The 22,697-nt window shown below is 43.1% G+C and overlaps 2 protein-coding genes across 2 annotated transcripts; both read left to right on the top strand.

The window, feature by feature from the left end:
* The first annotated feature begins 14,198 nt into the window (after window positions 1-14,198).
* On the top strand, window positions 14,199-15,862 carry LOC143219486 (uncharacterized). Its single transcript, XM_076445434.1, has 3 exons — window positions 14,199-14,237; window positions 14,282-15,283; window positions 15,563-15,862. Exons 1-3 carry the CDS (start codon window positions 14,199-14,201, stop codon window positions 15,860-15,862), a joined length of 1,341 nt encoding a protein of 446 aa, XP_076301549.1.
* Window positions 15,863-15,995: 133 nt separating this feature from the next.
* On the top strand, window positions 15,996-17,930 carry LOC143219484 (uncharacterized). Its single transcript, XM_076445433.1, has one exon. It carries the CDS (start codon window positions 15,996-15,998, stop codon window positions 17,928-17,930), a length of 1,935 nt encoding a protein of 644 aa, XP_076301548.1.
* Window positions 17,931-22,697: the final 4,767 nt, after the last annotated feature.

Raw genomic sequence — 22,697 nt, 5'->3', positions numbered from 1 at the left:
CCGGAAATATCATCTAATCGCCCCGCGTTTAATCGCCAAAGCGTCGGTCCCAGACGGGAGATGTATCACACAACAGTAGTTTGCAACTATTGCAATAAACCCGGGCATGTTCAGCGCGATTGTAGAACATTAATGAGAATCAACAACGGGGAGATACGAACCAGAAATACTGAGCAAATACCTAGTTACCGACGTGACGCGTACGGGAATACGGAAAATAAGTCACATGGTAACGGAATGGGAAACAGATCTGGGCGAGCAGAATCACATGAAAGGCCAACTCTCGAATCTTATCAAATAAATTGCACCAATGGAGGGAGCAAATCAAAAAATATAGTAGAAATAGAAGCGAAGAAGATAAAGTATCCAAAAATTCGCATGTTGGTCGACACGGGAGTAGATGTTACGTTACTCAAGTATAGCAAAATTATAGGGAAAGTGCGCACTACACGAGAAGTAGTAACCCTGAGGGGTATAGGAAACACTGATATCCCTACCACCTGTAAAATTGAACTTAATGTGAAACTAGGTAATAGGTTCGTTATGCATCCTTGTCACGTAGTTAAAGATGATTTTCCCTTACAAGTAGATGGAATACTGGGATACGATTTCATTACTAAATACAAGGCAATAATTAGACCAGGAGTACGCGTAGAAATTTTGGACACACACTGGCCATTAGTTCAAGATGAAGAAATTATTATTCAACCACGAACCGAGACGAATATACGAGCACTAACAAATGAGCAGGGGCATGGGTTAGTAGAAAAACAAATGATAGAACCGGGCGTATATATAGGAAATTGTTTGACAAGTTCTGATGATGGCACGTGCCCGATACCTATAATAAACATGACGACTCGCGCAATACAGTTGCGGCCTCCGACGGTGCAACTAGAGACGTTCTCGACAACACCAGATACTGACCTACGCGATATCAGCAGTAGCAGTGAGTGTGTCAGCAATATAACATACAGTGGGTGTAGAAAGTATTCGTACACTGATAAATTTCAAACAAAACTGTGAAATTGTTGTTTAGTAACTATTTTTTCTGTAAACAATGAATACGTACATATTCTGAGATGTCTATAGAATAGATACAATGCAAAAAAAAATTAATTTCTTGATTAACTTGCGAATGTAATAAGGAAAAACAAAAAATCGACTGAAATACACCAGCAAATAGTATTCGTACAGTCTCTAACTGTTTACAATTTGAGAAAAAAAACGTAGTGTAAATTAATGTGACATTAAAAAATTGTTAACTAGTATTTGGTTGGATAGCCTTTGGCCTTTATAATCGCTGCAATTCTTCTCGGCATTGAATTTACTAAATTTGAGGTCACGTGTTGTGGAATCTTGTTCCACTCTTCCTTCAGTGCATTTTTTAACAAATTTCATGTTTTCTGATCTGTCGTTCTAAATAATCCCACAGGTGTTCTATAACATTGATATCAGGAGATTGTGGCGGAGTTTTCAGATACGCCGGTGTGTTATGTAGTATCCACATTCTGGTATTATACGCAGTATGCTTGGGATCATTATCGTGCATGAAAACGAAATCATCTTTAATATTCATTCTCTCTGCACTAAGATCAAGATTACGTTTCAAAATGTCAATATAGACCCTGTGGTTCATTATTCCATCAATAAATTCTAATGAGCCAACACCAGCTGCACTCATGCAGCCCCAAACAAGTACTGAACCTCCACCGTGTTTGACTGTAGGTTTTAAGTTTTGTGGTTTCAATTCTGTATTTTTTTTTCTCCAAACGGTACAGTGTCCATCAGACCCAAAAATGTTGAATTTATTTTCATCTGTGAAGATCACTTTATTCCAGTACTCCACTGGTGTAGTTACATTATTATTTGCGAATTCCAGTCTTTTCTTTCTATTCATTTCACTTACGAAAAATTTTTTACGGGCCACCCGTCCGTGATATCCTGAATTTCCTATAAAACTGCGCACAGTACTAGCAGATACGTCAATGTTTAAATTATTTTTAATGTGTTCAACTATTTTTATTGCGCTTATTCTTGGATTTGTCTTTACCATTCTAATAATAACTCTACCAGTGTATTCATTGATTTTTCGTGGACGTCCACTTCTTGATTTATTTTGTAGTCTTTTTCGTAGCCCATACCTATCAATTAAACTTTGTATAGTAGATAGAGGTCTACTTACAATACGCGAAATTTCTGCTAAACTTTTACACTGATTGTGCAAATTAATAATAATTTTTCTTCCTTCTATCGTTGTTTCCGCACGTTCCCGTCCCATTTTTCAACGATAACTTTGAATATTTCAGGATTTTGAACTGCTATTGATGCCAACAACGTTTCTAAATATACTGAGGAGATCAATCATACTTACACCGCAATTTGTTTATGTTTACATGGTATGTTTACGTTAAGAACTGTTCCCTACGCAGTTCGAATTAAGGAGTGTACGAATACTATTTGCTGGTGTATTTCAGTCGATTTTTTGTTTTTCCTTATTACATTCGCAAGTTAATCAAGAAATTAATTTTTTTTTGCATTGCATCTATTCTATAGACATCTCAGAATATGTACGTATTCATTGTTTACAGAAAAAATAGTTAATAAACAACAATTTCACAGTTTTGTTTGAAATTTATCAGTGTACGAATACTTTCTACACCCACTGTATGACATTCGAGTATTGACCGGGAAAGATAGGATGAAGGCCCTACGCGACAATGTTAAAACAGAGCATCTAAACGAGGAGGAGAAAGCAGGTTTGATTGAGCTATGTGAAAAATATAACGACATTTTCTACTTAGAAGGAGACAAACTAGGATTCGCGGACACAGTAAAGCACAAAATACGATTGATACCGGGCGCGAAACCAGTAAACATAAAACCATATAGGCTACCACAAGTACACAAGGAAGAAGTAGACAAACAGGTCAAAGAAATGAGGGAGCAAGGAATATTAGGGCCTAGTACAAGCGAATGGAATGCCCCATTGTTAGTAGTACCTAAAAAGGCCGACGAGTCCGGCAAAAGAAGATACAGAGTAGTAGTCGATTTCCGAAAATTAAACGAGATAACAGTGGGAGACTCATTCCCTCTACCGAATATAGCAGAAATACTCGACCAATTAGGAGGAGCGAAATACTTTTCTACATTAGATTTGGCATCAGGTTTCCATCAAATTGCCATGGAGCCCGAGGATAGCGAGAAGACAGCGTTCTCAACTTCGTACGGACACTTTGAATACAAACGTATGCCATTTGGTCTTAAGGGCGCTCCTCCTACTTTTCAAAGAACCATGGAAGCCTTATTAGGAGGGCTACGTGGAATAAAATGCTTCGTATACATAGACGATATAGTCATTCATGGACGCTCACTCAAAGAACATCAGGAAAGATTGATGCAAATTTTCGAGAGATTAAGAGAAAGCGGTTTGAAATTACAACCAAACAAATGCCAATTCTTGCGTAAAGAAACAATTTATCTGGGCCATGTCATCACCGAAGACGGCATTAAACCAGACCCGTCAAAATTAGAAGTAGTAAAAAATTTCCCAGTACCTAAGAAGGCGAAAGACTTACAAACCTTTCTAGGATTAGCAGGTTATTATAGAAAGTTCATAGAAAATTTTTCTAGTATAGCAAAACCACTCACACAATTGTTAAAAAAAGATGTAGAGTTCAGATGGACTGATCAGGAACAAGAAGCCTTCCAGATATTAAGAGAAAAACTGACTTCGGCACCACTGTTACAATACCCTGATTTCTCAAAACCGTTTACATTAACAACAGACGCGTCGAACAAGGCAATAGGTGCGATATTATCTCAACAGCAGCAGGCAAAAGATCTACCAATAGCTTATGCAAGTAGAGTATTAAATAAAGCCGAAATTAATTACAGTACGACGGAAAAGGAGCTACTAGCTATAGTGTGGGCAACCCAACACTTCCGACCTTACTTATACGGAACTAAATTCATAATCGTCACTGATCATAAACCACTTACATGGTTATTTAACGTAAAAGATCCGGGCTCTAGACTAATCAGGTGGAGACTAAAGTTAGAAGAATACGACTACGAAATTCGTTACAAGGAAGGGAAGACAAACCAAAACGCGGATGCACTTAGTAGGATGTACATTACCAAACGCGGACGCGGAAGGCCAAGAAAGACACAATCAACGGATGACGAACCACAGGCGGCATCAGATAGTTCAGGTAAAGACGATAAAAAAGAAAAGGACGAACCAGAAATTTCGGAAACAGACGAAGACGACACGATGGATACGGAAAACGACAAATATACAGAAGAAGAAAAGAAACAAATATTATACGAATACCACGACGCCCCATTAGGTGGACATGTAGGTATGAAGCGGACTTTGAAACGCATACAATTAAAATATTCATGGCCAGGAATAAGACAAGACGTAGAAAACTACATTTCGAAATGCGAAAAATGTCAGAAAAATAAGCTGAGAAAAACAATCAAAGCCCCAGTGATAATTACGGATACACCATCGGCACCTTTTGAAAAATGCGCGCTGGACATAGTAGGACCACTACCCGAGAGCAGCAACAGAAACAAATACATATTAACATTCCAAGATCTGTTAACCAAATTTAGTAAAGCGATACCCTTACAAGATCAGGAAGCAAATACCATAGCCAGGAAATTCGTAACAAAAATAGTGTGTGAGTACGGAATACCAAAAAAATTACTTACAGATCAAGGGACTAACTTTCTTAGTCAGATATTTAAGGACACGTGCAAACTGCTTAGAATAGACAAAATACAGACGACGGCATATCATCCAGAGTCAAACGGTGCGTTGGAAAGAAGCCATAGGACGCTAGCGGGATATCTGAAAAATTTCGTTGACGAAGATCAATCGAACTGGGATGAATGGCTCTCCTATGCAATGTTCACGCATAATACAACGCCGCATACAGCGACAGGTTTTACTCCTTACGAACTCGTATTTGGAAGACAAGCCGAACTACCGACCTCGCTCAGACTCGCGCCGCAACCAGACTATACCTACGATCGTTATGCTCACGAACTTAAACAACGATTACGCTCTACTAATACAATAGCGCGGGACACAATAAATAACAAAAAACTGCGTTCTAAGCAAAACAACGATAAAAGGGCGACAGATATCAAATTCATACCAGGCGACCGAGTACTATTACGCGACGATACAGTTAGACGAGGGCGATCGAAAAAATTGATACCGAGTTGGATAGGACCATACACGGTATTAGAAGCACACGCTAGCGAAAATTATACTATAACAAAAGGACGTAGATCTCTACGAATCCACACTAACCGTTTAAAACACTTCATAGATTAATACTACTAACAGAATAGGATTACGTTAAGCTTTTGGTTTATTAATAGATCAATACACCATAGTGACCAATGCCTTGTACTCCATTTGCAGAGTCTCAATTTTAATTATAAGAATAACTCACGGGATACCACCGGACGAGTCCATTAACATTCAAAGGTTCGCAGACCAGCCAGGCATCTATTTCGAAGAACTAGGTAATCTACACATGTATAGGAATACTTGGAAATTAGTAATTCACTTAGATGTAACACCGTTATCTATTCGCAATGCCAAAATACAAACTGCGCTTATCGAGACGACGAAACAGTGTACGAACACAGCTAACTACAGACTGAATAAATTTTGTAAACAATTCTACAATATATCCCGCAAGGAATTAGAACAGATTGCTGTAAACCTCGATTATGTACAGCAAATTATAGGAACGGCGACTCGGAGTCGCAGAAGACTAATTGACGGAATCGGACATTTTGGGAAAGCATTATTTGGTACAATGGACGCAAACGACAGACGAACAATAAATAGACAGATAGCAATACTTGAAAACGAAGGTAGTACACTAAGAACATCATTGTTAGAACAAATGCAAGTCGTAAATAGAAACATTAAATTGTATAACGAATCCATCTGGAACATCAATCATAACGAACGAACACTGTTAAACGCAACAAACGCACTTAGACAGCTACTGGAAACGGAGACGAACAACGAGAACCTCCAAGCCGCAATAGACGAACAGGCTATAATTTTCGAAAGTAAAGTCAAGGATCTAGCCGAAGACGTAAAAAACCTTTTAGAATACACAAAAGATATCAGGAAAGGAATTCTGAACCCAACAATCCTTCCTCCCAAACAGATTATAGAATACCTAAATTCAGCCTTACCTCACCTACCAAAAGGACTAAATTTCCCATGCTCACTCACGGTCGAAAAAATCCACTCCTTATACGAACTAATCAAGTTAGCAGCCTATAGCACTTCCCAGTCTATCACTACAATTATCGAAGTACCACTACTCAACGCCAAACAATATAAGATAAATAAGGTATATCCAGTACCCACAAAAATAAACGGGTCACTCTTCGCATATTTAGATACCACCGCTACATATGTAACAATAGATGTAGCAAATTTAGACTACGTGCATATTAATGCCGAAGAATTTAAAAAATGTAAGCTGTTAGATAACGACTATATATGTAAGTTACACCATCCTGTTTTTAAAGCACTACCAAAAGGTGCATGTGAAGTACAGATCTTTACGAAACTAGTACAGCAACCTAACAACTGTAACCTTAGATTTATAAACCTCAACCAAACCATTTTGATCGAATTAAATCAACCAGGGACGTGGATCTATGTTACGCCAATACCAATACAATTAGTGATATCTTGCGGTCAGTACCCCACTCAGAACACATTAATACAAGATTCTGGACTAATAATGATCAAGGAAAAATGTACAATTTCGACAACCGAGTTTACAATAGAAACAAGTAGGAATTATAGGTCGGAAAAATACTTGAATTATTTACCTATGCATAATTTAACCGTACCGAACTTAGTGAAGAGCATTAATGTCACGCATTTAAAATACATGGAACAATGTAAACTTCGAAAAATAATTAAGAATCCAGAAGAATTACAAGCGATAAGCAGAAGTTTAATAGAATTAAGTTCCGACCTAGATTCTAAGAATAATGTAATACCGGTAGAAATTCAATACAGCCTTATATCATCCTTTTCCATAAGCGGAATAATTATACTCGTTTTAATTGTATTAGGTTATTACAAGTATGCTTCACGATTGAAATGTAAGCGAAAAAATCAGCAAATTTATAGCCAACCAATCGAAATGACAGGACAAACCGCAAATAAACCAAAACCGAACCACGTAATCCCATATGTTCGGCGTCGACCGACGGTCGGAGGCGCCTGACGCTGGAACCGCTCAGTAATGAGCGCGCGAGGACGGCAATGAAGAGGATCGTGAGAATGAGGGAGGAAAATTACCTTCAGAGTGAAGTTCACACTGCACTTTATTGAAATTGGAGCTATGAACAGTCGTCGACGAATCGCAATTCGGAAATCTTGATCGTGCGAGACGTCTGCCTTTGAATCGCGACGGAAATCTTGTGCGACTCCTTTACGAGGGCCGCCGCGAACGGAGATCTTCACCGCGTTCGGAGGAAAATCTTGACGCGGGCAGACGCACGAATCGCGACGCGAAAGAAGACAGCTCGAAGGCAACTCCAGACGAACTTCGAAGAAGAGTTGCGATATAGAAAGCGCAGTGATTGTCGCAAACGTAAAGAAGAGAGATTGATAAGCTTGATTCGGAGAAGTGAGTCGAACAGACGAGGCGCCGTCGAAGGAGGGCCTTTAAATATTCTACGAAACGGCAGGCGGGGTCGCACGCGATTGGTTCCGGATCGATCGCATGATCCGGTAAGACGCAACGTTAGAGATTCAAACTATGGGATTTACCGGCGATGGGCGCTTACAAACACCTCGCGGCCGTACGCAACGGTAGCGAGCGATCGCTACGCGACTCTAAACATTATGAAAAACAGCCAGAGCAAGTGTAGCTCGACGGTTGGCGTAACGGCCGGCAAATCCCATAATTCGAATCCCGAACACCATAAAACCATAAAATATCTATGTATACGTTATTATTATATAAGTATAATATAAGTATACGTTACTATTGTTTATAAGCTATTTAAACTTATCCGTTACTGTATCATGTCGTGCTCTACATATTTCATGGAAAAATGTAAGAGCACTCGCCCCAAGGGGGTAGGAATGTGGTGTCCGGAAGTTGCAACTAAGCATTTGGCCAAGGGAACAACCTTCATAAGATTGCCTCAGCGAATTGCTAAAGCGAGGCAATCGACCTACCAATGCTTAGTCAGCAAGAGATACAACATAAAAACTCCGGACACCGCCCCACGCGGGCAGAATGAGTACGCGTGCAACTATGTCAATATATTATTACTCTCTGTAATTGTGAAAATAAAGAAAAAAGGTTCTCAGTAACCGGCTGCGGCACAACAATTTGAAAGCACAAAGCGGCACAAAAATTGAGAAAGTGAAATAAAAAAATGTTATAACTAACAATTAAATCGACTTCGAAAAATCGCACTATAAAAATTCATTAAAAAGTGTGAAATAATGATAAGTATTATACAAATAATTATGTGAATATATATATACACTCGAACTTAAATACAATACAATCTTTTCGGAGGCGACGCAAAATTGGAAATTTTCCTTAAATTCCTTAAATTTATCTACATACTTTGTTCTTTACAGCAAAAGATTCTGTAGACTTTCCCGAATACACTGATATCCAATATTAATGCCAATATTAAACACGTTTAAACACCACTTTCGTACCACTTTTTGTGGATATTTTTTAATTTTCTAAATAAGGGTCCAGCGGAAAATCGAAATATACCACGCGATAGAGCAGTCTTCTATCTTGAGAAACCACCCTCTCAAGTTTTGAACGTCAACCTTTTTTTTCGCAGGTGACTAAAGTTGTTAGAAAAATTGCAATCTTTCAAAATTGTAGAGAAAATACTAAAAGTTGCATTTTCAAACTTTTTTATGCGGGTTTATGCGACAGTTTCATCGAAATCGGTTGATGCAGAGAAAAATGAAAGGCATTGAAAGATGTAATAATCCTTAGACTGACTGCGGTTATAGGCTGAAAATCGTGAAAATCTGCAATTTTTACCATCTTTAAATGTTTGTAGCTCATTGCAACGTCGACAGATGTTGACGAAATTTTCAGGATATGTTTAATTAACACAGATCGACAAAACAAAACGTATTTTTTAAATTTTCAATATATGCCCACATAAAAAAAGTTGCAGAATACAACTTTTAGTGTTACTTCTACTGTCCTGATCAAAATTTCTTTTCATATCCTACAGTAAACTAATTGTTAGCCACCCTGTAGAGGGACACCATGTTCCTAAGTCCTAAGGGATGTGACCGCGGAGTGGGGCGAGGGTGCCTTCTCTATAAAAAAGCGCGCTGGACTCTTTCCGTCACTTGTCCGCCTGCAGCCGTCAAGGGACACGTACCGTTTTGCTAGAGGTTTTGTGAGCAGCTGTTTGAAGTTTGAAGTGCTGTTGTGAATTGCTGTTGTGAAGTGTCATTGAGAGAACTTATCAGACCCAGTATATATTTACAAAAGTAAGTACTATTTAAGTTAGTAAGTTTACTATTAAATAAATTTACTATTTAAGGGGACAAACCCCTTTTTCCATGATTGCATGGGTGCAGAATTCGCGTTCTCATTTCTCGGTAATACACAAAAATAGCTTTTACCGTATTCTTCAATTTTTAGGATATACATACAATGGAGCTGGCAAAAACATGGTCGGTTGTTCAATTTATAGCTGATAAGACGGTAGAAGCGGTGCCAACAAATTGGCTACAAGGCGACATATGCTCTTGGCCGTCTCTACAGGGACCAAGATTGGCTAACGCGATCAAAAAAGTAGAAGTGCCGCAACCAGATTGGGATCAATATATTGTACAGAAGTTCCGGAACAACATCTTTAGTAAGTTGAAGTAGTTATACACCATACATGTACAATTAAAATAATAATTAAATAATTCTTCTAGCCGACTACGCGAAGGCGCGAACAAAAGCAAAAGAGGCTGAATACACCAGCGATTTGCAGTCCGAGGTGGACGAACCAGGAGTGTTAAAAAAAAGAAAAATCATACGACCGGCGTGAAGGAGCAGCGAGGAAGACGACAGTTCAGCTGAGACAATGCTGCCCACTCCCCCAATTTTGTTGAAGAAACTCAAGATTGGTATGTAAATACAACAAGAAGCGCCTTACGATATAGAACACCAAATGTTACAATCATATAGCTGTACATCTCGCCCTCTTACTGTAAATAGTATTTCTTTGTTCATCAAAATATATTTTATTTGCAGTCACTGCCAACAGCGAGGAATTGCCGCCCTCCAGGAAGAGATGCAGAGCATTTGAAAATACACAGTAGCCGCCAAGAAGATCCTACCCGATTGGTATGTAAATACAAAAGCAAGCGTCTTACAATATAGAACATCAAATGTTACATTCATATAGCTGTACATCTCGTCCTCTTACTGTAAATAGTATTTCTTTGTTCATCAAAATATATTTTATTTGCAGTCACTGCCAACAACGAGGTATCACCGTCACTGCTAGGCGGACTGCATAGAAGAAGAGAGCAAACGTAAGAGGAGCCAACAAGATCCTGCCCGATTGGTATGTAAATACAAAAGCAAGCGTCTTACGATATAGAACATCAAATGTTGCATTCATAACTGTACATCAGCTGACACCTACCAAATCTAAATTTCTAGAAAACAAGCTAAATATTGTAATGGAGCAGCTACATCTGTTGCGCAGTCTCCTGATGGAGGTGTTGATTAGGATGGACAGTAACGACAAAAGATGGGACGACCTACAGTCTGCGGCGGAAAAAGGAAGTCCGTCAATTTTCAAAACTGGCATATTATTCCTGATTGATTGTGAAGAGGAGATGGAAAAATTCGAGAATAATCTGAAAAACGAGAAACATTTCATAGACGCGGTAAGAAATATAACGTTAACGACACAAGTAGAATTCTAATTCAGTTGTAACAAAATTATCAATTTGTAGGTGGACGAATTAGCAGCAGTGGGAGGTAAACATAACTATAATTTCGTGAAACGGGTAATGACCTGTTTGATGACCAATAAATTCGCTATGCAGTACAGTTGGATGGGTCGGAAAGGCAAGAAAGCTTTCAATACTTTGCAAATAGCAAAAGTAATAATAGGTAATCATCACGTTTATTTTATTATAATATTTATTTGTATACGATTGAATATTATTCAACAAAATTTTCATTGTTTAGATGCAGCAACAAAGGCGAAAGTATGTAAGCATAATAGCGAAACTGAAGCTTCCATGCAATCTTGGCTCAAGAGAGCAACGGAGCGAAGTAAGGGAACAACGAAACATTTCTAACACTGTATCATTGTCACCTACAGTAGCGGACAAAAGTTCAAGACCGCTCTAAAGAAGACTATAACTTTTTTAATATTATACTATATGATTGAAGATGGTATAATATTAAAAAAGTTATAGTCTTCTCTAGAGCGGTCTTAAACTTTTGTCCGCTACTGTATCATTGTCCACCTGTATATAATTGCAAATATTCCAAAATAAAAATATATGTGAAAAGTGTATTTTACGTTCTTTGTAAAATCCTGTAGCGCTTTAAAAAAATAATAATAAATGGTATAGTTAGGGCATATACAGCGGAAACAGCATTGCGTAACTTGAGCGAAGGGATTTCTTGTGCATGAGATCCAGTGTGGGATCTCAGTGTGTAGTCATCGTGTCAAATATTCAAGCCGTGTTGAATATAGAGGGTGAGGCGCCAGAAACAGGCCACCTGAATAACTCTGCTGGTATTGGTGTTAGGAAGAAATGCATCAGATGGAACTTGCTTGGTTTCAAGGGCCCGGGGCATTAATCAGATGTGAGTAGCTTTTTTGTAGGTGGATGCGTAAAGGACATATGAAGGTGAACTTCATTTTTTTAAATGGAATGAGGTATTTTTTCACACTTCAAATGATGCAGCTGGGCATTCGGTATAAGAAAGTACTTACCTATATGTATGTAGAAAAATTAGTAGTTCAGGAGATATTTCAATTTAAATAACTCTAAAATACCATTACTGTCGTACTAAGACGTTAGTGTTTACTTACTTGTGTAACGTCTTAGTACGACAGTAATGGTATTTTAGAGTTATTTAAACTGAAATATCTCCTGAACTACTAATTTTTCTACATACATATAGGTAAGTACTTTCTTATACCGAATGCCCAGCTGCATCATTTGATGTATGAAAAAATACCTCATTCCATTTAAAAAAATGAAATTCACCTTCATATGTCCTTTACGCATCCACCTACAAAAAAGCTACTCACATCTGATTAATGCCCCGGGCCCTTGAAGCCAAGCAAGTTCCATCTGATGCATTTCTTCCTAACACCAATACCAGCCGAATTATTCAGGTGGCCTGTTTCTGGCGCCTCACCCTGTGTTTGGGATTGGCTGCGCGTACCGCGAGATCGTGACGCACGATCCACCACGCAGCCCAGTGATTGGCTGCTCCGCTCGCCGTCGCGAGATCGATGATCGATCAGCAGCGCGCCGCGCGATAGGCTGTCGCCGTCGGATCGATTATCGACCTGCCTGGTGAAATTCCATTGGTCGAGATTTTCGATTAGCAGGTCATCGTTCCGACGGAGAGAGAAATCCGCTCTTCTGATCGATCGTCGAATCAATCGCTGATTAGCTTCGGTACGAAAGTCGCGCGTCGTCAGACCAGTCTTTTTCGGTTAACAGCATTCGTTTCTAACTATGTTCTCAGCACCGCTGCTGTGAACAATCACGTTCTTTCGGAACTACTTTATTCGATTCTTTATTGCTTCAGTCAATCATACAATTGTGCTGAACGTTGTACATAATTTGTATAAAGTTTTGTTGAGACTACCGCCAGACGGAATAAAGTGTGCTCGTCCAAATTCGGTGAAGTTTATTGTCCCGTCTGATCTCAAACATTTGGTCCTTCGAGCCGGATTCAGTGCTGCAGTTCACTGAAAAGTACAAAGTGATTTTAACCGCTGTGCGTTTGAAAACGTGAATACAAAACAATGGCTGACCTTGTCAGTAATCAGCAACTCATCGGCCAACGGATTTCCCGACTCGTTTCAAACATCAAAAAACGGGGAAGGCCAATATCTCGCTGGGATTACTTCAATCTGGCCTGACTACCCTCCAAGAACTATGGTCCGATTATCGAAGGGGAGATTCCGCCATCAGAGCCGCTGCTGAAAAGGATCCTAAATTAAAGGAAAGTGCATACATCCAGGACGACGAGTACGAAGAAGTGCAACTGGTCCACAATGAACAGACTGGATTGTTGAGAGACATGATTTCGGACCTCAGGGCATCCGCGACCGTTAAAGAATCTCCGAATTCAAACTCAACGGTCGTCGAGAAGGGCACTCAGAGGTCGCGCGCCGTGTTGCCAAAAATGCCTCTCCCATCTTTTGACGGACAATACAATTTCGCGACTTGTTTACATCACTGATAATCAAGGACCCTACTCTTTCGCCTGTAGAACGTCTGCATTATCTTAAAACCTGCATGAAGGGTAACGCCGCAGCCTTACTTAAAAATGTCAAGACGACTGCCGAAAACTTCCAGGTCGCGTGGGAGAAACTTGAAAACCGCTATGAGAACCGTCGAAAGCTGGTCCAAGCCCAGATCAGACTCCTTTCGAAGCTATCTCCAGTTCGCAAGGAATCCGCCGTCGAATTGCAGCGACTTTTCGACGAAACGTTTGATGCCGTCGATGCCCTCATAAACCTTGACAGACCTGTGAACAACGCCGAAGACTGGATCGTTGAATTAACCACCCAAAGGTTGGATCAACAGTCACGACGTGAGTGGGAGGATTTAGTCAAGCGATCAAAGGACATTCCCACTATGGAGCAGTTGAGGGAGTTTATGCTCGGGCGCATACAAACCTGCGAAGAACTGGAAGCTCCGCCGGAAAGAGAGTCAGCAACGATCAAGAAGACTGCAACCAAGAGCTTCAAGGTCCATCAAGTTTCCAAGGCCAGCCCCTCGGGAAGATCCTGCAGCCTTTGCCAGGATCAACACTTCATTCAACACTGCAAGCAATTCCGTGATAAGTCGCCTTCTGAACGAAAGGACGCTGTTCGTGCATTAAACATCTGCTTCAACTGCCTTGGAAACCACCAAGTTAATGATTGCAAGTCCCCGAAGCGATGTCAGCGATGTGAAGGCAAGCATCTCACGCTGATACACGAAGCAGTTCAATCTCGACAGGAGAATAATGCAGCTGGGGCCTGCGTGCAGCAGGTATCTACTCACGTGAGTAAAGCTTCGGTGATTCTCGGTACCGCTCGTGTTTTAGTTCTAGACCCACTCGGACAAAGCAGCCTCGCTCGCGTACTCATCGATCCCGGCAGTGAGGTTTCCTTAGTCTCAGAGGCTCTTGCTCAACGACTCGGCCTCCAAAGAAGTCAGGCTAGGATTCCTCTTCGTGGCGTTGGAAAATCCAGAGCGCAGTTCACTCGGGGGAAGACTGTTCTCGCAATTGCTCCTCATCACGAGCAAAAGAGAATCTTCGAGGTTCCTGCCTACATTATTCCCGAACTCTCCAAGTACCAACCTCGAAATCTACCCTCTCCCAGCTCCTGGCCCCACGTTAAGGGGTTGAAACTCGCCGATCCTGTCTATCACCATACCGATCCTGTAGACATCCTCCTAGGAGCCGAGTCCTACGACCTCATTCTCTTGGAAGGCGTCAAGAAAGGGCCGCCACACACTCCAGTCGCTCAGGAGACCCACTTCGGCTGGATTCTGACCGGAGGATCTGGACCGTCGAACTCTAACTGTTTGTCTGATCGCGCTGAGGCTCCAGTACTTCACAGCAGGGTAGACCAGGAACTTATGGCTTCCTTATCGAGGTTCTGGGAGCAGGAGGAAGTCGAGGCAACGATTCCTGGCACGGAAGACGACATCCGAGCTGAGCAACACTTCTCCACCACTTACGCCCGTCTACCTGATGGTCGCTTCATGGTGCGTCTGCCGTTCAAGGACACTCCAGAGTTGGGAAACTCACGACACACCGCCGTGAAAACTCTTGATGGTCTAAGCTCCAGGTTCCGACGCTCTGAAGAGTTCAGGCTCGCTTATCAAGACTTCCTGACCACCTACGAGGCACTAGGGCACATGTCGTCGACTCCACCTTCTTCCGGTTGTAACTCCTATTATCTTCCTCATCACGGAGTGCTGCGGGAGAGCAGCAAGACTACCAAACTACGAGTAGTTTTCAACGGCTCAATGCCTTCTTCTAATGGGAAGTCACTCAATGATTTCCTTCTTCGGGGTCCTAATCTACTGCCTAATCTCGCTGACATACTTCTGAGATGGCGGCGACACCGATTCGTGTTCTCAGCCGATATCGAGAAAATGTATCGGCAGATTCTCGTCCATCCTGAAGACCGAAGGTGGCAGCGGATCGTGTGGAGATCTGGAAGGAGGGAAAACCTACTAGATTACGAGCTCAACACTGTAACCTACGGACTTGCCTGTGCACCTTAGCTGGCAATCCGATGTCTTCACCAACTCGCCCAACTGGAAGAGCTACGGTATCCACGAGGCTCCCACACCGTACTGAGGGACATATACATGGACGATGTCCTCACCGGAGCTGACTCCCTTCCAGAGGCTCGTCTGAAACAACTTGAGGTCCGAGAGCTCCACATGGCGGGCGGATTCCCACTCAGGAAGTGGGCCTCCAACTCTCGGGAACTTCTGGAAGGACTCTCCATCGACGAGCGGAAGGGAATCGTCGAATCGGACTCTCTCACATTACACAGCGTCCTAGGTCCCTTCCTCTGACTGTTTTCAGATCTCCGCTGCCACTTCGATTCGGAACACTGGCTACACTAAGCGAGCTGTGCTCAGCGGGACGGCTTAGCTCTTCGATCCCCTTGGCTGGTTGGCTCCCGTCACTATAGTCGCAAAGGTTCTCATGCAGTCTCTGTGGCTCCTCAAGATTGACTGGGATGCCCCTCTACCAGAAAGGGAGGAACTCATCTGGCAGAAGTTTCAACAGCAGCTGCCCACGCTGCAAACTATTCGAGTCCCACGCTGGCTGGGTATCAGTGGCTCCAATCCAACTATCGAGATCCACGGATTCGCTGATGCTTCCGAGCGAGCTTATGCGGCTGTGGTTTACTCTCGAGTCCTCGATGAGAGTGGAGTTGCCACCGTTTCACTCATCGTCGCCAAATCCAGGGTAGCTCCGTTGAAGAGAGTCTCACTACCGAGACTGGAGCTCTGTGCAGCGTTCCTGTTGGCCAAACTCACCGACCACATCACCAAGGTGCTCGACTTGCGGGATATCGGACTACATCTTTGGTCCGACTCCTCGGTGACTCTCAGCTGGATTCAGGGGCATCCATCTCGTTGGCCGACGTACGTGGCCAACCGAGTCGCCGAAATCCAGAGGATGGTGCCTCTAGCCAAGTGGCATCATGTACGAAGTGCCGAGAACCCTGCAGACTGTGCATCCAGGGGCCTGTATCCAACCGAGATGGTAAACTTCGAGCTTTGGTGGCGAGGACCCGAGTGGCTTTCTTCATCCGGACACCTTCCGGTGGCCGTGGGCAGTGAAGTTCACCACGAAGTCACTGAACCACTCATTCATCACGTGGCTCGCCGACCAGAGGGGTCTGTATGCTCCTTGATCGAGCGGTTTTCTAACCTGACTCGCCTACTACGAGTTCTGGCTTGGTGTCGTCGTTGGAGACCTGGACAACGAAAAACGGAATCAATTCTCACTGCCTCCGAGATACAAGCTTGTAAACTCACTCTATTGCAGCTGGAGCAAGCTGCACACTTCATGGAGGACATCAGGGCTCTCCGGAAAAACCAACCGGTGCCATCCAAGAGCCGGCTAGCAAAGCTCAGTCCTTTCCTAGATCCTGAAGGAGTACTGCGCGTTGGCGGCCGCCTCCAGGTCACCAACCTCACCTACGACAGGAAGCATCCCGCTATACTTCCAGACGACTCTGCCTTGGCAAGGCTGTGGGTAGACGCTGCGCACAAGCGGTGCCTCCACGGGGGAACTCAACTGACTCTCGCTACTCTGCGTCAAGAGTGCTGGGTCCTCAAGGGTCGTCATATGGTCAAGTCCTGTATCAGACATTGCACCACTTGTATACGTTGGAAGGGTCAAACTGCACAACCAAAAATGGGAAATCTTCCATTACCACGACTAACTCCTTGTCGTCCTTTTTACAGATCTGGAATTGACTATGCTGGGCCAATACTGCTCAGATCCAGTAGTGGCCGTGGTCAGCGCACCTCGAAGGGATACATCGCCGTATTCATTTGCCTCGTCACTAAGGCCGTACATCTGGAGGCTGCATCGGATGGGTCTACCGATACCTTCTTGGCCGCTCTACGACGCTTCATGGCACGGCGTGGTCGCTGCTCCGAACTTTACAGCGATTGTGGACGGAACTTTGTAGGCGCTAACCACGAACTGCGTGCCCTTCTACGCGAATCGGAGAAACAGGGAGGAGGCCCATTCGCCGCAGCTTCCAGAGAAGGAATTTCCTGGAGATTCAATCCTCCTTCCGCTCCTCACTTCGGCGGACTCTGGGAGGCAGCTGTTAAGTCCGTTAAGTATCACCTCCGCAGAATCATTGGCGAGCAGAGATTGACCTTCGAGGAGCTGACCACGCTTCTGACGGGTATCGAAGCTTGTCTCAATTCCAGACCTTTATTGCCTATGTCAGACGACCCTGAGGATCCAGTTGCTCTAACGCCTGGTGACTTCTTGATCGGGGAACCTCTCATCGCAATCCCGGAGCCCAGCCTCGAGGACCTTCCAGCATCACGCTTGTCTCGTTGGCAATTATTGCAACAAATGCAACAACATTTCTGGAAGCGCTGGTGACGGGAGTACTTAAATTCACTGCAAACTCGAGGCAAATGGCAAAGGGACAAGGCACTAATCAAGGCCGGAATCCTCTGCCTTATAAAAAGTGAACTTCTTCCTCCCACTCAATGGCCTCTCGCTCGCGTAGTAAACGTGCACCCGGGACCAGATTCTTCTATTCGAGTCGCAACCGTTCGTACTGCCAAGTCGCAATTTCTTAGACCTGTACACAAACTAATTCCATTACTAGCGCCGAACGATGCTGAGACAGATGCTGGAAGGGAACCCGAGGCAGGCGTATCACGCGATTCTTCCAATTCTCATCTGTGAAATTTCGAGCGCGTTTCAATTTTAGGTTAAGCACTGTACAATTCGCGTCACCAATTAACTAGCAACATCATTTACTTAGGGTACTTTCACTCACCTCATTATTCACTTCATTTTAATTGTATCCATCTCGGCAATCATTAGCACTGTAAACTTCCATTTTTGCACTCGCGTCTCATCGTCCATTTACTACGTCGCACGTTGCCAACCCATTCATTCTTCTCAATTTCGTCAATGAATGACGAGGCGGGCGGAATGTTTGGGATTGGCTGCGCGTACCGCGAGATCGTGACGCACGATCCACCACGCAGCCCAGTGATTGGCTGCTCCGCTCGCCGTCGCGAGATCGATGATCGATCAGCAGCGCGCCGCGCGATAGGCTGTCGCCGTCGGATCGATTATCGACCTGCCTGGTGAAATTCCATTGGTCGAGATTTTCGATTAGCAGGTCATCGTTCCGACGGAGAGAGAAATCCGCTCTTCTGATCGATCGTCGAATCAATCGCTGATTAGCTTCGGTACGAAAGTCGCGCGTCGTCAGACCAGTCTTTTTCGGTTAACAGCATTCGTTTCTAACTATGTTCTCAGCACCGCTGCTGTGAACAATCACGTTCTTTCGGAACTACTTTATTCGATTCTTTATTGCTTCAGTCAATCATACAATTGTGCTGAACGTTGTACATAATTTGTATAAAGTTTTGTTGAGACTACCGCCAGACGGAATAAAGTGTGCTCGTCCAAATTCGGTGAAGTTTATTGTCCCGTCTGATCTCAAACACCCTGTATAAAATATTGGGGAAACTTGGAGAGCATATATATGTATATTGTAGGATATGCTCCCAAAGTTTGTCGATTAAAAGCGGTTGTTTTGGTATATTGACAACGCCTGCGGTGGTGGGCGGTAGGCGCGTATGGTGCGGGAGGAGGGGGATAATACGAATCCGAAAAAATAATATTGCAGAAATGAACGGTTACCGAGATATTCGCAAAAAAGTGGGGTAATTATTTAGGAATCCTCTCCGATTTTGTTGAAATTTGAATATGTTATGCAGATACACATTTTAAACAACTTTTTCACATAGCTATGTGAAATCTCATGAGGTGTCTCTGTTAGTTTTCGAGAGATTCGCAAAAAACTATTGCTATAGCAGTATATAGCACTATACTGACGTATACTGACCTTGATTTTTATTGGGTCGGGCCGACCCTCTCCAGCCCTCCCAGGACCTAACCACAACTCATTCTGTTCACATATGTAAATAATCTTCTCATTGTAGATGTCATCCAGAATTTGTAGATTGTTTAGACCTAACCCAAATCTATATATTTGCAATAATTTGAATAAATACGGCTTAGATTTATTATAGGTTACACAGTAGCAATAGACCTCGTTCAGAGTTCAGGCAAGGCGGAACCCGCGCGTTTTCGACCGCGCGATTTGAACCGCGCAGACATTATTGACATTAGCGTTTATGTATTCGTTCACACGTAACCGCGCGGTCGAACAATCAAAAACAAAAATCGCGCGGTCGAAAACGCGCTGTTTCCGCCGTGTCTGAACTAGGGCATAGCAGTTTTTTGCGAATATCTCGGTAACACCATTCATTTCCGCAGAATAATTCTTTCGGTTTCGTATCAACCGATGTGGTGCAAGATTTCACGCGCATGCGCGTCCCTAACAGTAACCCATCTGCTTAAATGAGGATCTGTTAAATCTAATCTGTTCTGGACAAAAAGACTTCAGGACGTGTCCTACGAGTTACAAAACATACACAAATACACATGTTATACATTCATTTTTCAGATTCAAATAATACCAATTTTTAGTTTTATATTCTCTGTTATTGTCTTTCCTACGAGAAACATATCTGCTCTCTGTCTTCGTAGTTCACCTCGAGTGGCGCTGTTGAAGTTACTATTTCCGCTCCGGCGCACTGCGGGGCAGTGCTTCGATTGAGCCCAACATTTTTGATACGATGGATGGCCGCTAGAGACGCTGCGCGGAAAAACAGTAACGTATATACTATTGGGTAGATGAAATGGGGTTCCTTGAGCACCCCGCAGAATCTTAAAAAATTTATATGATTTGATTCTGAAAAATGAATGTATAACAAGTGTATTTGTGTATATTTTGTAACTCGTAGGACACATCCTGCAGTCTTTTTGTCCGGTAAGATAATTTCGATACATTCCCGCCAATATAACTGCCTCAGGGCTCTGGCCGCTCTGCTACCCAATAGTAGATACGTTACTGTTTTTCCGCGCAGCGCCTCTAGCGGCCATCCATCGTATCAAAAAGGTTGGCTCAATCGAAGCACTGCTGCGGGGTGTTCGAGGTACCCCATCTGACGCCATCTCATCGACTACTGAAGCTGAAATCGCCGCCATTGCGCGATCAAAAAATGAAGGTACTATTCAGTACTATTTACACGGCGCGCAGAATATCGACAAAGTAGACGATGAATCCTGGAAATCCAAGATGAGGAGTGTTCTCGTCTGTAACGAGTTGTGACCATACGCAAGCGGCGAAGAAGTCAAAACGAAGGAAAACCGTATTGTGTGGGACAGAAAAGACCATTTTACCCACTCCTCTAAGATTGGAGAAGAAAACCAACATTGGTATGTAGATACAAAAAAGAATCGCTCTACATATTGAACATTAATTTATTACATTCATAGCTGTACATCTCATCCTATTACTGTAATTAGTATATCTTTTTTCATAAAAACATACTTCATTTCTAGTTACTGCCTCCAGCGGGGATTTGCTGACTCTAAACAGACCCAGAGAGTTTGAAAGAAGACAGCAGGAAGCGGAGCCAAGAAGTTGCAGCAGTCGAAAATAAGAAGCTGTAACGGTTCTGCTTCCGGCGGGATGTGTCTGCCACGGTGGTCGTGTCCTCTCGTGCCGAATAGCTCGCCGAGCCAGGTTCGTTTACTGGCGAGAGAATCGACGGAAGCTGAAAATCACTCGGTGCGCGGGGCGAGAAATAACGACGGCGTAAATATGTATTTTCGGGCCTCACTACTCGTACTTTCGCGGAACCGGGTGTGATTCTAACGTGGATCCCGAATCGCGGCGCGAGAGTGTTCATCCGCGTAACTGGTGCATGAGTTTACCGGCGTCGTGAGACCGGGGCGTCGCGACGCGTGCCCGGCAATCTGGTGCGTGTGCCGGCTCAAGATACAGGCGGGAATGGTCCAGGAAACCCTACCACGAGTCGGGACGACCTCGTGGTGGTTCTACGATAAACGAAAAGGATGCTGTCCCTTTCATTTAAACGTCTCCGTGGCTGACGGAGTTCTCAAGGTGCTGCCCTGAGAGATCGTGTTCGGCGGCTGGCCGAACGGCAGAAAAGATGCTGTATTTTCTGTTCGGCGAGTATGCTGTACCCGCCGCTGGGAACTGCCGATGCCGAGCGGGCCGATGCTGTCGGCAACTCGACGTCGAGAGCGTGGGAATTAGGAAGAGCGAATAGCGATACGTACCACTATTCTGGAGAAGATTCCTAGCTGCTGGCCAGGATGGAAAAGAGGCCCGTGCCTCGTCCGCCAAGATGGCCGAAACTCGACGTCCGTTTCCCGCCGAATGTGTCTCGGAGCGCGGGACTGTACCTCGTGACGCGGTGTGTGTACACGGCGGGTTCGGCGGTTCTCGGTGTCAGTCGGCGGTGTTCGGCGCGTGTCTATTAGTAACAAGCCTGCACCGTACAGGTAAATGTACTTAAAATCTTGTTATGTTCGTAAATGTCCGTATAATCTTGTAAAATCTCGTTTGTTACATATACCAAATGCAAAAAAAATCCTGAAATAAATGAAATTTTAAATAAATGTTGTTCCTTCTTTAAATGTTCACAAAATTTCTGAATTTCCGGAGAACGGTACTTTCGAACAGTCTAAAAACCGTCTAGGTATGTCGCCACCGTACGTTCTCAGGATAGTCTACTTCGTAACATGACCATTCAGAGGTTGTGACTAGGATGTTTCTAGCCCCTTACTAGGATATTCTGGACGTTTTCCGATCGTCCCGAACGTCCGAAGCAGACCTCCCTCGGACGTACATAGGATAGTCCTGTGCTCATTGGGATGCTACGTAGTATAATGTTATATTTTTTATTTTAAATATAAATTAATAAATATAAATTTGTATAATAGTGCAGTGGTCCCCAACCCCCGCGCAAGGAACATTAAATACAATTAAATTAAAATTATTAAATCAAAACAATCTAAATTATAATCAATCAACGTCCCCCCCCCCCCTCAGCGGGCCGCGGTAAAATTATCAAAAAAACGTTGACCGGTCCGCGGCGATAAAAAGATTGGGGAGTACTGTAATAGTGTATATATTTAAAATACTTCTACTTTGTATAAGTATATTTCATATTTGCCAGTGATTATTCCATTTAATTCTGTGTTACAAATGGGATTTTTATAAATTGTAAAATCCTGTATAACTTT

This window comes from Lasioglossum baleicum, unplaced genomic scaffold (genome assembly GCF_051020765.1).
Source record: "Lasioglossum baleicum unplaced genomic scaffold, iyLasBale1 scaffold0031, whole genome shotgun sequence".
Taxonomy (NCBI): Eukaryota; Metazoa; Arthropoda; class Insecta; order Hymenoptera; family Halictidae; genus Lasioglossum; species Lasioglossum baleicum.
Note: the sequence above shows the minus strand (reverse complement) of the source record. Positions and strands in the feature narration are given on the sequence as shown.